Here is a 16,059-nt window from a genome sequence, read left to right as displayed (position 1 = left end):
AGACCTCCTCATGCAAGAAGGCAAATGCTCTTCCAGGTAGCTGTGGCCTTCCCTCAAAAGAAGAAGATGGATGAAAACCTGTGAAGGTGCATAGGTTATCACGTTGTCCTGCTCAATCCACTGCAATTAAAATTTTCAATCAAGGAGGGTGGTAAAAACAGAACCAATATTGTTATTGTGGTTCTATATTTGGTGATGAAGACTTTAAATGAAATATATTTCCTGTGCCTTTGCTCCCTTTCGTGCCACGCTCCTGTCTCAGGTAGAAGGAAAGTCTTCCCAAGTCCTTTAACTGGAGAAACTGGGAATTAAATAGATGCTGCCTGGGACTGAAACTGGGGACCTTCTGCACCAATACCACTAAGTTATAGCCCTTCCCTATAAGCATAGCTGTCCAGTTTCATTTTCTGCTACCTTTCCCACTGGGCAGGGTCTTTAAAGACAGGTGGGGGCACAAGATAAAACACCCACCATCAGAATCAGAGAGATTTTAAGGCAGCAAGAACAAGATCAATTAAGGACACACCACAGAGTGTTTTCTTCCTCCCCCTGCAGCAGTGTTGCAGAACACAAAGACTTTCCCCTTGCTTTCATTACATCCTGTCATCAAGGAAGAAAAAGAGAATTGGTGTTGAGTCTTCGCACAGCTGAAAGAGAATTTTAAAGACTTAGGAACTGCCATGCCCAATCAGGCCAGAGGTCCACCTAGGCAGACCTCTGAAAGCTGAGAAGCAGGCCTCAGCACACGGTATTCAGACTGCTGCTTAGCATGGAGGCTCCATTTATTTCTCATAGCTTGTAACAGCAGACCAGCCTCCTTTGTGAATGTGCCCATGACTCTTTTAATAAGGCATCTAGACCAGTGGTTCTCAAACTTTTAGCACAGGGACCCACTTTTTAGAATGAGTATATGTCAGGACCCACCAGAAGTGACATCATCAAGCAGGAAAATTTTTAACAATCCTAGGCTGCAATCCTACCCACACAGTAAAAGTCCCATTTACTATCATGAGTAAAGGCATATACATAATAGCCTGTTAAATGTACAAAGCTGTAACATTTCCCCAGTTGCAGTCACATACCATGGTAGCACCTAGTCTAATATATTAAAATAAGATATTGAAATGAATGGGGACCCACCTAGTTGGTCCCAACCCAGTTCGAGAAACACTGATCTAAATTATTCCTTTGGCTAATCACATACTGTGTGAAGAAGCACTTCAGCTGGTTCTGAACCTGCTACCAATCAGCTTCATTAGATGACTGAATACCTCCTAGTATTATAAGAGAGGGAGAAATAAGTATTCTTTCTTTCTTCCTTTCAGTTTTACCTTCATACAAGTGAAAAGCCCAAAACTGTTTAGCTTTTTCACACAGGAAAGTTCATCAATTCATTTTAGTTTTCCTTCCCTGTACCTTTCCCAACTCTCAGATTTTTGTTTTTGAGACTCTGATTCAATTTTGAAAGTACTGTAGAAATAAGTGAGACAGAAAGTATTTTAAGTATAACATATGGAATGCAAGGCTACAGTGGTGGATATGGAGCTTCACGTTTTAAGAGTGACACATCACTGAATATACGAAGAGGTCTCCTTTCTACTGTGTCAGGCCCTTCGCCTATCTGGCCAGGTACCATCTACGCTGACTGGCAGCAGCTCTCTCAAGTGGATCAGGTGGGGATCTTTCCCAACCCTCTCTGAGGATGCCAGGGAACTGTAGGCAAGGCAAACAGGGACTGTACCACTGAGCTACAACCCCTATCACAGCATCTAGACCAGTTATTTTCAGCTACCATGCCGCAAAACATTGGTATGCTGCAAATGGTCTGCAGGTGCTGTGGGAGTTTTGGGAAGGGTCACTTGTTAATAGGGCAATTGGGGGGTGTAAGTCCCCTACCTGTGCATTTTTCAAGCATCCATCAGTTTCTTCCGTTGATGCAAAAGATGAAGACTCCAGAGCAAGCAGAAAGGAGCCAGAGGTGGTGTGGTACAGAGGCTCTGCCACTCTGTTGCAAGAGTGATAGGCTTGGCAGCCTTCCAGACTGCACTCCTGGCCCCAGATACCAAAGATGTTCTGTACTATGCCAAGATCTGAAAGTACTTTTCTGACATCAAGTCCTTAGAGTGTTGCTGTTCAGCAAAGTTATCGCCACTAATATCACTGCCTTTGGATTTAGGAATTTTGCTGCAATGTTGCTGGCTGCAAGCGTATTATAAAAATATGACTTTAAGAGAACGGCACTCACCATTCCAAATGAGAAAATTTCACCTATGTTTAGGGGGCTTTGTTTCAGTTTACATCTCCAAATAAAACAGGAACGGGAGAAAAGCCTCCACTGTATTTTTCCAGGCCTTCTCATCTCTTGGGTTACTGCAACCTCTCTCTTGTACCATATTGACCTAGTTGTGTTATATCTAGCCTAAAATCTAAGGCACAAGCCTCTTGGCTACTTCATCAGCCAGGATGTTTAAAGGTTCCCCATATCAATTTCAGAAAGAACAAAAACTGTTCATTCAACTGGCTACACTGAAATACCTCCTGCTCTGTTATTCAAAGAGAACATTTTCACCCTCTTTTTGTAATATGAGAACGTAGGCACCACTAAGTGAAGGTGACTGGCAGCTGATTTGGGTCCCGCACAAGAGAAAAGACTTCTTCACTCAATTAACAGCTAACTTATGGTACTCCTAGTAACAAGACGAGGAACACTGTGCAGAAAGACTTTCAAAGCAGATTAAATACATTCATACTGTAGAAAGGAGAGATTTAACTAAAGCTATTAGCTATGATAGCCAGGTGAGGCCTCCATGTTCAGATGCAGGCTAACTTTGAATAAGATTTGTTGGACAGCAACAGAGGGAGAGAGTTGCTGTCTCCAGAATGCCCCCAAGCAGAGTTATGAAGTCATAACTGGACTAAATGAATCTTTGGTCTGATACAGCAAGGAACCCTTGTGTGTTCATGATACCAAGAAGCTGGTTTCCAAATCAAGGAACTGAAAGTGCGTTCGATTCAAATACTGCATGAGATTCAGAGGAGGCAACAATACAATGACTACATGAGACATCTTTGAAGAATTACACATTGATCTCAGAGGGGAGCATCTTTCCAATAATTTCAATGAAATGCAAATTAAGGAAACATTATCAAGACATCTCTCAACATGCAGATGGAGGAGCGATGGGATAAGCCAACAAAGACATTTCAGGAAATGCTATCAGAGCACACGGTCTTAGGGCACTGTCCCTAATAAAAGGAGACAACATTTCAACACCAAAATATGATGTTTCTCACTTAACATTGATAGCTTTCAAAGGTGGAAGGTGGAACCCCCCCCTCCCCAATGTTATGCCCATTTTACAGAAATAGAACTGTGCTTCAAAGAGGGCTATGGAGGGCAGTGGCCAAATTGAGATCTGAACTCAGAATCTCACACCACCAATACCACAGGTGCGGCACTCTCCCCTTCTCTTCCCCACTCTCAAGGTCAGAGTGCAAAATCATACTGAAGAACAGGGCTTTTGAGCCTCTGCAGAGTGCTCAGCTTCAAGGGTGTTTAGTTATGACTGACTTCCTTTGGCTATGATTTAATGATAATATTTTATTCTACTCTTACTTTAAGGAGCTCAAATCTCCCTTTTAGCTTTACAGCAATACTGTGAGGTAGGTGAGAGAGAGAGAGAGAGAGAGAGAGAGAGAGAGAGAGAGAGAGAGAGAGAGCGCAAATTGTGCAAGGTCATTGTTTGTGGTCTAACAAATATTTAGACCTCCCTGATCATAGTACTATACCACACTGCAATAGGACTTGCAAGGTATTCTTTGTAAATAGACCCATCTCTCACTCAAACCACTCAAGGTTTCTAAGCAGCCAAATAGGAACACACAATCCCATCCTCCAAAAAATAAAAACACACACACTCAGAGTAGCATCACCCCTGATATCCCCTTGAAAAATTGAAGACCAGGTGGATCCACTTTACAAATACAGTTGTGCAAGGGAGTCAGAATGGGGGAAGAATGCAGTCCCCCTTCACATTAGATCATTGCAGGTGAAAGAGCAAGGAAGAAAAAAGAAATAAAAGCCAGAGAGCATACCAAAGCCGAGATGCATTTCCACGTGTTTGCTACGAAACCAGTCTTACTGCCTGGCCTTACTAGTGGCATTATGTTATCATGATGATGGACTGGTGAAGCTTTTATGTGTCTTAAAAACAAGTCAGCCATCTATCGAGAAGACAGTCCTACAAGGTGGGACAAGTATGCATTAACAAGAAGGAAAGAAAATACGTAGAATCTTTAAGAAGTGGACCAACAAAGAAAAGCATAGTGCAAGTCCAGGCATGTTTACTCAGAAGCAAGCCCTAAGGGGTTCAAGGGGATTTACTCCCAGGCAAACAGGTGCAGGATTGTGGCTTGTATGGATTACACATGGACTGATGTTCTACACAACTCACACAGACTCCAATATAATTGAATAAAATTCAACGATCTAAGGAAAGAGGAAGGGGGCATTCAGAATGACCCCCCCCCGCTTTTCTGCACTCCCAATTAGAATCCAAAGGGCACTTCTCTTCCCCCAAAACAACTCTCCCTCCCTCTCGCTCTGTTCAGCCTTGCAACAGAATGAGTTATATTTTTATTAGTCTCTTATGCCGCCTCTGCTATCTTGCAAGGATGGAAGCAAGAGGGATGTCCTTGCTTCAAGGCCAACTCATAACGGAATTTTTTTCTTCCTTGAACTAGGGGGCGGGAACAGGTTCTTGCACCTCCCAAATCCATCACAGTGGGGGGATTCTCTAAGACCCAGTAAAGGGGGAGCAATTCCCTCATACACATACACACAGCAGTGAAAAAGACAAAAATATATACACGAGGCACTTGATTTGTTTAATGTGATTGCAACAGCAACTTGTCTTTCCTACACAGATTTCAAGGTGTCTTCTGGACACTAACTTCAAATGTCTTCTCCCTCCAACTTACTGGGAGCTAGGTGGGTCCCAACTTGGTAATTTGGGGAGGGGAAACACACAGATTTTGGAGAGGCATGCCTTTATCCCACCCTCCCCTATTTTTTTAAAGTGCCTATTTTAATTCTCAGTCAATGAGTATCCACAGCTTCCAAAGCTGGACAATCCATTCTCAATGACCTCAACCAACTCATGAGGGTCATTCAGCCCAAAACTTACAAGACCCACAACACACACCACCCCCACACACACACTTCCATTTCCTGAAGATTTCTAGAGAGCCCTATCTCCTATCTTCCCCTCTGCCTGGCCCCTGATTCACACCTCCCTAACAAACACCATCTTGTTTTACTTCTGCTGTTTAATTCCTGATTGTACTTTTTTAATCCTAATATTCCCATGTCATGCATTGTCTCCAGAATCCTTGTATGAAGGTGAGCACAGAGAATGGTTAATAAACCCCACCAGATAATTTCTTAGGAACCCAAAAAACAGAGGTCATGGACCATACCGTGCCTTTAATACTCAAGAATCTGAAAACCAAAACAAGACACATCATCAGGGCATATTTCATGCACTGTAAATAACACTGTTCCAATAATTATTCCCCTTCATCTTGAGATATACTCAGTCATGCCCACTGCCCCCAATGTCACTAAAGAGGCAATTCAACCCCTCTATCCCACTTTTCTTAGGCTGCAATCCTACCCATACTTACCTAGAAGTAAGCCCCATTGACTATAATGGGACTTACTTCTGAGTAGACATGCATAGGACTGGGCTCTAAGTTCTTTTGCTACATTCTCACATACAGTACTACCCCACCCTCTGAGGTTTTTCCCCAGGTTCCTAGTATGGAATAAAGCATCTTCAACATCTCTCCAATGCTACTCTAACCAGGTAGATAAGGAATAAAAGAAACTGACTCAGCACCATCCCTTTCCACAACTGAATTTACTTAGAATGTCAGGACATGCTGTCCCATGCCTGTCTAGTCCTACTCCAACACAGCCTCTTGCTACCCCCAATCACCCACTTACAACTGCTATTAGGGTGGACAATCAAGGCGAAGGACACCCATCTTTCATTCATACACACTAACCACACACTTTCCTGGAGGGGGAAAGAGATCAGCCCCCCAAAGTACTATATGGGGGGTGATCTAGTGCCCTCTGCCAGAAAAAAGCCACCACCTCTACTTTATCCAAAACGGATGCACTCATTATAATCCAATATGCCCACAGCTGCTGGGTTAATCTGGATTTGCTATAAGAATGAATGACCCTTTATTTTTAAGGATTATGATTTTTTTCATTTATTGTTCTTTTGAAGCATGTCTACCTCGTGTATTTTTGCAAGTTGACCAAGGTTGTTTACAAACACAACAGCATAGCACTCCAACAACAGGAACCCGACACCTCCTGCTAGCTTCCTACTAGTCCCTAGGGGCTTGAAACAGCTATGGGGCGCACAATTGTTCTCCCTACACACACCACCTCTAGGCCATTTCAAATTACTGCAAAAAAGTGTAAGCCCTGCCAGCCATTTGACACACCGGAGGATTTAGCAGTCACAATGGATGATCCCACACAACCATGGGATCCTGGGAATTGTTGCAAAGAAGTTTACATACCAATTACCCAAGATCTATAAGCCCTGGGACAGAACCATACAAACTCCTGGCTTATCTGAAATTATTGCAGAAATCGTAGTTATTCTAACTACATGCCCCCCCCCCCCAATAACCCATGGAATACCCAAGATTCTTGCATAGGCTCTTCACTCACAATTAAGAATTCCCCAACAAACCCCACAAGTGGTACCAGAAATCACTGGGGGAAGTGTAGGGAAGGGGATGCAGGTGGAAGAAAAAAACTGGGTTTTTCAAGCAGCAGTGGACAATCTGACTGCCTGGGGTACAAGGCAATGTTGGAAGGTATGGTGGAGCCTGCTTCCCTCCCACCTCATTACCTCTAGGATTGCTCTGGAATTAGAGATTGCAGTAGAGATGATTGCTGATCTAAGGTTCCTATCTTGTTGCTCTAGAGAGGATTATCACCAATTGCCAAATGCCTTCCTCTTGTATCTACCATCTCAGGAGTCAATCTGGGATTGCTGCAAGAGTTGCCTGTAACTCCCCACTCCTCTTGGGGGGAGGGGGATTCACTATTTCTGCAAAGCTGTTTTACTCACACACCCCACGCAACAAGCCCTCACAAATACTTGAGGGTCACCTTGCAATGCCTTCACTCTTCCATAAAATTTCCTTATTAGAGGATGAGACAATGAACCACGTTCTTCCAGTTCGCTACCCTGTGGAAACTTCCAATCACGAATGTGCGCCGTGCGCACACCCCTCCAAACTCAAAGGCAGGATTCTGAAGCCCCAAACCACTCCAGGGTGGCCTCCCTCTAAGAGAGGTGTGTCAACTGGGTAAGGATATATCATCAGGGTGACTGTGGGCCAACCTTATCCACAGTACCCCCCTCCACTACAAGATCACAGCCCCGCCCCTGCAAATAACCCAGAGTAGAATTCTTTGAACCCAAAATCACTACAGAGCTGGATCGCTCCAAAGCTCTCTCCCCTCAACACTGTCCAAGGCAGCTTTTTCATCTCCCTTGCAACGCCTGAGGAAGTTACTTTGAATTGCTGGTTCTTGACTCCCAAAAGATTCTGGGAGTTCCACAGAAGGAAGCTTTACTTGGAGGAGCGACCTTCCCTCCCAGGATCCCAGAGATCATGACCTCAAATTGCTATGAGCTCCATCCCACCAAGGCACCCCGGAGTTTCTCTTCTCTCATCCAAACCTGCTGGAGAGAAAGAGTAGCAAGCTCTACCCATCATTGCCACTAGTTACCAACATCACCAAGAAGTTACCTTGGTTAGCCAGCTCTTCCTGACCAGGATCATGCCGTGAGTGGGGAGGCTGGTGAGAGCGGTGTGAGGTGCTCAAGCACCCACAACCCACATGCAGCACGCATGGGTTGTGGGTGCTTTTCAAAGGACCCCGGTGGGGAGGCTCTGCCTCACCTGCAGAGTGTGTGGGTTCTGGGTGCTTGGATGCCTCACATGGCAGCAGTGCTTTTTGAAGGACTCTGGTGTGGAGGCTCTGCCTCACCTGCCTCCCCACCCACTGCACGTCCCTCTCTGTCACTCCCCCCTCCCGGAATTGCCTCTGTACCCGACATCACCTGTGGGGTGGCTGCGGAGTCACGCCTGCCTCTGGGGCTGCCCGCAGGCAGCAGCCACCTCTCCCCCTTCCCCGGACTCCCGCTCAGCGCCGCCCGGCGCGGAGGAGGCACCCTGAGCGGCTGCCTCACCCCGCCCGCCAGCCCGCCCGCGCGCGCCCCCTTGCCTGAAGTCGCTGTAGGGGTGGATGATCCAGGCGCCGGCGGACTTGACGCGCTCCTGCTCGCGCTCCACCGCCTTCTGCGAGCCGAACATCCGCAGCGAGAACTTGTTGACGCCCGGCTGGAGCATGGCGCTGAACTGGCGCTGCATGAAGCTCGCCTGGCTCCCGCGGGGCTCGCCCGGCCCGCCCTCGGCGGCGGCTCCTTCCTCGGCCGCCTTGGGGGAGCCGCCGCCGCCGTCGTCGGCGCTGCAGGAGAAGGACACCTTGGGCGGCGGCGGCGGCTCCCCTCCGGAGTCCCCGCGGCGGCACTCGCCGTTGGGCGAGCCCCCTTTGCCGGCCCGGCCGCCCATGCTGCAGCCCCGCCGCAGCGCCAGCAGCGTGCCCGCCGCGCCTTCCTCGGGCTGCTGCGAGGACGAGCCGCGGGACCCCCCGCCGCCGCCCCCGGCTGCCGCCGTGGCTGCCCCGGCGTCGTCGCCGCCGCCGCCCGTCCGCATGCTGGACTCTCAGCCGCCGCAGCCGCAGCCCGGACTCGAGCCCCCGCGCCCGGCTGCTGCAGGAGCAGCAGCAGCAGCAGCCACGGAGAAGGGGAGGAGCCCGCGGAGGGGGGAGGCGGGGAAAGGTCGAGCGGGAGGAAAGGAAACGGGGGGAGGAAGGTCCAAGGCTGGGGAGGAAGGACAGGCAAAGGTCGAGGGGGAAGGAAAGAAGGACAGGCAGAGGGGGGAAAGAGGAAGGAAGGAAAGGACAAGGAAGAAGGGAAGGAACCAACCAGAGGGGGGGAAGGAAAGAAGGACAGGCAAAGGGGGAGAGGAGGAAGGAAGGGGGGAGAAGGACAGGCAAAAGGGGGGGGGAGAGGGAGGAAGAAGCCAGTGAAGAAAGAAGGATCTGGGGAGAGAGAAAGGGAGGAGAAAAGGAAGACCGGGGGGGGGGGGGAGGACAGCGGTCAAGAGGAGCCAGAAGGCAAGCAGACCAGGTCTAAGCAGGACAGAGGGAGGGAAGGTGGATGAAGGTCAAGGGAAATAAGGGTCACTTTGATGTGTTGCTTTTCTACAGGCAACGTCCCTTCCACCCCTCAGCATTTGGACACATTTCCATGTTACTGTGCCCTGTTGCCGAGAGCGCATAGTGGAACATGCTGGCACACAGTGGGCCGACTCCTCCGGGGATGTGCAGTGGATGGGGAGGCAGGCGAGTTCTCTGAAAAACACTGCCGCTGTGTGAGGCATCCAAGGACCCACAACCCAAACACTCTGCAGGTGAGGCAGAGCCTCCCCACCAGAGTCCTTCGAAACGCACCATCGCCATGTGAGGCATCCAAGCACCCACAAGCCACTTACAACCACAGAGCACGTGGGTTTTGGATGCTTGGGCACCTCACACGATGGTGGCTCTTTTCGAAAAAGACCCCAGCAGTGAACAAGAGGCCACACCTGCAGAGACTGTGTGGCTGCTCTACCCCCTTCTTGCAGAAAACCAGATGTTCCACATTTAAAAAGCAGTGGTCAACGTGTGGGAGAATACAGGTGGACAACAGATGGGCAGCAGTGTTGAGTGAGCCCTCCAGGAAAGAGGAAGAGCACAAAATGTGACCTCTAAAAGCTCCTGTCTGGAAACACCTAAAGAAGAAAAGGAGACAAGGAAGAAGGAGAGTGGAAAAGATGAGGATATAATGGCTGCTAAGGGGGGAGAGGAAAAGAAAAGAGAAGTGAAGGGGGCAGGGATGGGCAAAGGAAGAAGAAAACCAAGCATAGGAGACAAGGAAGAACAAAAACGGGAGGGGGGACTGAGAAAAGAAATAGGAAGGTCAACAGCAGCAAAAGAGAACCCAAGTTAGCTTCCTTTTCCTAGAGCAGGGGTGCCCAAACTGCAGCCCAGGGGCCACTTGCGGCCCTCGGGGACTCCCATACCGGCCCACGGGGAGCCCCTAGTCTCCAATGGGCCTCTGGCCTTCCAGAGACTTGATAGAGCCCATGCTGGCCCAATGCAACTGCTCTCAGCAATAGGGCAACCTCTCGTGTGAGCTGTGGGACAAGGGCTTCCTCCACTGCTTGCTCTTCACATCTGTGATGCACTAGCAGCAGCGAAGGAAAGGCCAGCCTTGCTTTGTGAAAGTCCTTTTATAGGCATTGAGCTATTGCAAGATCTTTATTCATTCATATAAGTTCCATCTCTAATATATTCATTTATGTGAATGTAAATTAATTCTCCCCCCCCCCCCCGACACAGTGTCAGAGAGATGATGTGGCCCTCCTGCCAAAAAGTTTGGACACTCCTGTCCTAGAATGACAAAATAAAAGAACAAACCAGGCCAGCCCATCCCTGCTGCCAGTTCTATTCCTCCTGCCACATTCACAGAAGAGGCATGAAGGAGAGGCAAGATATGGGCTAGAGTGTCTCCCTAGAGCAGCCATTTTCAACCACTATACCCTAGCACATTAGTGTGCCATGAGTGGTCCACAGGTGTGCCACAGGAATTTGGGGGAAGGTCATTTGTTAGGCCCAATGGGGGATGTGAGCCCCCACTGGCAGCATGGTGTGCCTTGGCAAGTGTCAAAAACCTGATAGTGTGCTAAGACCACACCTGGAGTATTGTGTCCAGTTCTGGTCACCACATCCCAGAAAGGACATAGTGGAAATGGAAAAGGTGCAAAAGAGAGCAACTAAGATAATTACTGGGCTGGGGCACCTTCCTTATGAGGAAAGGCTAAGGTGTTTGGGCCTCTTCAGTCTAGAAAAGAGGGGGGACATGATTGAGACATACAAAATTATGCAGGGGATGGACAGAGTGGATAGGGAGATGCTCTTTACACTCTCACATAACACCAGAACCAGGGGACACTCACTAAAATTGAGTGTTGGGAGAGTTAGGACAGACAAAAGAAAATATTTCTTTACCCAGCATGTAATTAGTTTGTGGAACTCTTTGCCACAAGAAGTAGTGATGGCATCTTGCCTGAATGCCTTTAAGAGAGGACTGGACAAGTTTCTGGAGGAAAATTCCATTATGGGTTACAAGCCATGATGTGTATGTGCAACCTCTTGATTTTAGAAATGGGCTATGTCAGAATGCCAGATGCAAGGGAGGGCACCAGGATGCAGGTCTTTTGTTGTCTTGTGTGCTCCCTGGGGCATTTGGTGGGCCACTGTGAGATACAGGAAGCTGGACTAGATGGGCTTATGGTCTGATCCAGTGGGGCTGTTCTTATGTTCTTATGACAATTTTAGCACCTTTCCAGTTTACCATGAGATGAAAAAGGTTGAAAATCACTGCTCTAGAGACTCTCTGGCCCATCCTCTTCCACATTTCCTCTTCTGTTCCATCCTCCTCTTTTGCAAATGGAGCTTGCCAAGCAGAATAAAGTGGTGCTTTTTGCATGCACTCCTCCCAACAGGAGGAGGGCAGTGGCAGGAACAGCACCATTCAGCAACCCATCTCAGAACCCACCCAAAGGTTTCTGGCCACCTCTGAGAATGAAAGTTAAAACAGTGTAACCCCTAGGTATGGCTACTCAGAAGTAAGTTTCCACTGGTTAGAATGGGACTTACTCCCAGGTGGGTGTGTAGCCTTAGAAAGGGAAGGGGCAGAAAATAGAAAAAAAAAAAAAGCAAACTAAGAAGGACAGGAAGAAAGAGGAAGGAGAAAGTTAGGAGAAAAGGACCAAAGGCAGACAAAATTTACAGAGGGGAGAAAATATGTTATGACTCATATAAAATTATGCATGGGGTGGATGGAGGGAAGTTCTGTTTCCTCTCACATAGCACCAGAACTAGGGACATCCCCTAAAACTGACCAGCAGCAGAGTTAGAGCAGACAAAAGGGCTGACTATTTCTTTAGCCAGTTGATAATCAATTTGTGGAACTCCTTGCCCCAAGAGGTTGTTATGGCACCTGCCCTAAATGCTTTTAAAAGGAGATTGGGCAGAGTTATGGAGGCAAAGTCCATCACAGGTTACAAGTCATGATGACTGTCTGCAGCTACCATTCAGTTTAAGAGGTAAGCTATCTCAGAGTGGCAACAAGACACAGGTGTCTTGTGTGCTCCCAGAAGCATCTGGGGAGCCACTGTGAGATACAGACTGTACACTTTCCTGGGAGTAAGCACCACTGAACACAATGGAACTTATTTCTGAGTAGACATTTATAGGAGGGCGCTGATAGGAAGCTGAACTAGATGGCCCCTTGACCTGATCCAGCAGGGCTCTTCTTACGTAAAACAAGAGAGGGTGGAAATAGCAAGGAGAGAAAATTATAAAAACAAAAACAAAACATGAGGTGAGAGGGGGTGGGAAAGACAATGAGCAATTGCCAGGAAGCAGAAGAAGTCAGGCAAGCAAAACAAAGACTGAAGCCAGGGCTGTGCAGAACTATTTGGGAGTAAGCTATATTAAACTGAAATGGACTGGCATCTCTGCAAACAGAAATAGCAGGACAAGAAAAGAGTAGGAAGAACATAGCAGTAGGGAGGAGGGAGTGAGACAGAAGAAAGATTGCCAAGGGAAAGGCAAAGAAAATGGCCAGAAAGGGGGGGGGGGAAGAAGGTCTTGATAGAAAGATAAAGAGAAGGAGACAGAGAAAGGGGGTGAAGGGGGAGGAGAGCTGGAAAAAGAGGGAGCAGAAGGAAGGAATGAAGAAGAGGCAGAGAACAGCAGCAATACAGCCCTTTCTGTTTACTCAGAAGTAAACACCGCTGCTTCATTAGTACTTACTCTCTAATAAGCATGCAGTGCCTCCAACAAAATGGGCTTGTGACATCGTGATGACTAACACAAGTGCTGCAGCATTAACATCTGTGATCAGAGAGAGCACCTTGCCAGAGGCGTGGTCACCTCAAGAGGGAAGCCTCTTTTCTCCATGGAGGGAGAGAGAAAGGAAAACAATTTTTTTTCTCCTTCACATAATGAGGCCCACAAGACAAGCAATGTGAGCAATGTGGCTGTTGGAGTGTCCCACTCACATTCCTGTGCAGCACACAAATGAACATCGGAGCTGATCAAATGAGTTAGCAGGTGCTGTGGCAGCAGACAAGCATGACTTCTTCTCTGGGAAAGGATAAGAACCTACAAGGAGCTCTGCTGGAGCAGGCCAAGGGCCATCATCCAGTCCAGCTTCTGGTATCTCACAGTTGTTCACTAGATGCCTCTGGGAACACACAAGGCATAAAGATACCTAGATCCTGTTGCTACTCCCTGGCATCTGACACTCAGAGATGGGCTATCTTTCAAACCTGACAGTTCTTATAACCTGTGACGGATTTTTCATCCGTAAATCTGTCCAATCCCCTCCTAAAGGCATCTAGGCGAGGTGCCATCACAGCATCCTGTGGCAAGGAGTTCCACATTTTAATTTACATGCTGAATATTTATTTTGGTCTCTCCCACTAAAATTGATTGGTGGATGTTCCCTGGTTCTGATGTTGTGCAAGAGGGGAAAAAAACTTTCCTCTATCCATCCAATGCATCATTTTATATGTCCCAATCATGACCCCCCTCAAGCAGAGTTCTTGGAGCAAATGCAGTGGGATGACCCCACCAGCTTCCTAGTGGCTCGACTTTGCTGGCAGAACAACTTGCATCCCTTTGCCTCTTCTGATTTTGACCGCAGGTCTCCAGAAAGAGGGTGAAATAGTATTTGTGTCACAGCCCATAATGATCAAGTTCCAAGATGCAGAGGAGTCTAATTCTAAAATGCAAATATGAAGGCATTTTTAAAATATGGAAGAAAAGAAAAACCAAAGTTGGGTATAAAAGAGGATAATTCCTTCTGGAAAAACATGTAGTCTCATTGTGTCGCTTTTAATGTAATAAATGTGTAACTATTATTATTGTTCTTAATGCAGGCAATTCTTTATTTTCTGGTTCTAACTCTCTTTTTACTGATGCACAACTGAGGGGAAAGTGACTTGCCAAAGGCTGCTTGGTAAATAGTTAGCAAAGGAGAGACTTGACAGTGAGTCACCACCACTCAAGTCTGTGATAAAATTGAGGATATGCCCTAGAGCCAGTATGGTGAGTAGTGGTTAGTGTGTCGGACTAAGAACAGGGAGAAGCAGGTTCAAATCCCCCAGTCAGCTACAAAACAATCTGGCTTACATTAGACTAGTCATTTTTTTCTTGGCCTAACTTGAGGGTGGGGAACTATGAATGCCACCCCAAGCTCATTAGAGGGAGGGTGCAGTAAATAATAAAACTAGAACTGGAATAATTTAGCAAATTTAACAACTGGAAAAAATATGAACCTGCCTCTTAAGACAGCTCCCAAAAAGTTATCCATAACATTGGACTGTTGATTGCTAACAACTTAGAATTTTATATGCAAAGTGTGCATTTTTAATTTTGAAGTCAAAGAAGTATACTTTGTTTTACAAGAGGTATGCTTTAGTAAGTAGAGTTTAACTCCAAATTTAAAGTTCAGGTAGCAATATTGGAGCATCTCAAATATTTGTAGAAGCCCATTTCTTCTGTGTTGTATCTGCATTTCAAGATAATTGCTACTTTCTGCCTGTATCTGATTTGCAGAAAGTGTGTTGCAATATATGTTTGGCCTGCATTCTCTCCATAAAGCCTACACTGGCTTTTGTTGAGATTCAGTGAAGGTATGGTGTTTTGACCCAAAGTATACCTCTTTAAAGAAACTAGTGTGGTGTAATGGTTACAATGCTGGACAAAGATCTGGATTCAGATCCCTCCCTTGACCGTGACACTTATTGCAGGGGTCTAAACCAGTATTTATGCGCAATCTATTTGACCTCACAAGGGTGCTGAGAGGATCAACTGGCAATTAGGAGGGAATTTTTATACATGGCCCTGAGCCTCTTGGAAGAAGGGTGGGCTAAAAATAAAATAAGGATCAATTTAGAATTCAGTGTGATAGACCAGTTTTTGAGAAGTCTTCCTTATGCCAAACACTGATTTAGATTCTGGGTAAAGGCAAAGAATTCAGTCAGTGGTACTCTAATGTCTCCGTTTTGTCTACTAAGAAATCCTTGAGCCATAGAACCTTTGGGTGTTGCTAAGGATTCCAGGTGAACATTCTAGGTTGTGCACACCCATAAATATGGGCCAAATCTATTGGATTTCATAGCTGCTGTGCACAGAGAAGTGTCTAGGAAACACTCCTGTGCGTTCGGGGGAGCAGGGAAGGAGAGATCAGTTATGATGAACACATTGTTCATCAGAGAAGTTGGTTGCTATTACTGGAACTCCAGGAATCCTGAGAACATACTTGGGAAAAACCAAATGCTAAGCCCTTCTCTAGTTATCGATGATCACGGGGAAAGTACAGTTGAAGAACACAATCCTATTCTTGTTTATTCAGACATGAATTCTGTTCACTGCGGCTTATCTCAGGGTGCACTGAATTGCAGCCTAATTCAGTTAGAGAATATTTTGCACAAGGTACGGTATAGCTCTATGATTCAGTGGCGTAACTGCGGGGGCCGAGTGCTCAGTCTGGCGGGGAGGCCCAGGTGGGGGGAATGGCTCCAAAGGGAGGGGCCGCTTGCCCACCTCGCTGCAGCCTGAGTGCTCTGCCCCCCTCCAGCTATGCCACCGCTGTGATTCTCTCTCACTGGGTGTGCGTCTTTTTCAAAAGCCATCTAAAGTTGCAGCCACTGCTGTACCTTCTGAACTCCTAAATTAATTGCGCATTGTATTTTGGCTTAGGTTTGTCCAGGTATCATTCCGGGCCTTTCCTTATTTTTCCTTTCTCCGCAGCCTTCTGCTTTTGGCACCCAAGAGAG

General features: G+C 47.0%; 1 protein-coding gene across 1 annotated transcript in view; it reads right to left on the bottom strand.

The window, feature by feature from the left end:
• HCN2 (hyperpolarization activated cyclic nucleotide gated potassium and sodium channel 2) overlaps positions 1 to 8,673 on the bottom strand; it is a 57,046-nt gene extending 48,373 nt beyond the window's left edge. Inside the window, exon 1 of the mRNA XM_066636403.1 lies at positions 8,327 to 8,673. Within this exon, the coding sequence (XP_066492500.1) occupies positions 8,327 to 8,673 (347 nt within the window). The remainder of the gene's footprint in view (positions 1 to 8,326) is intronic.
• Positions 8,674 to 16,059: the final 7,386 nt, after the last annotated feature.

Source organism: Tiliqua scincoides, chromosome 8 (genome assembly GCF_035046505.1).
Source record: "Tiliqua scincoides isolate rTilSci1 chromosome 8, rTilSci1.hap2, whole genome shotgun sequence".
NCBI lineage: Eukaryota > Metazoa > Chordata > Lepidosauria > Squamata > Scincidae > Tiliqua > Tiliqua scincoides.
Note: the sequence above shows the minus strand (reverse complement) of the source record. Positions and strands in the feature narration are given on the sequence as shown.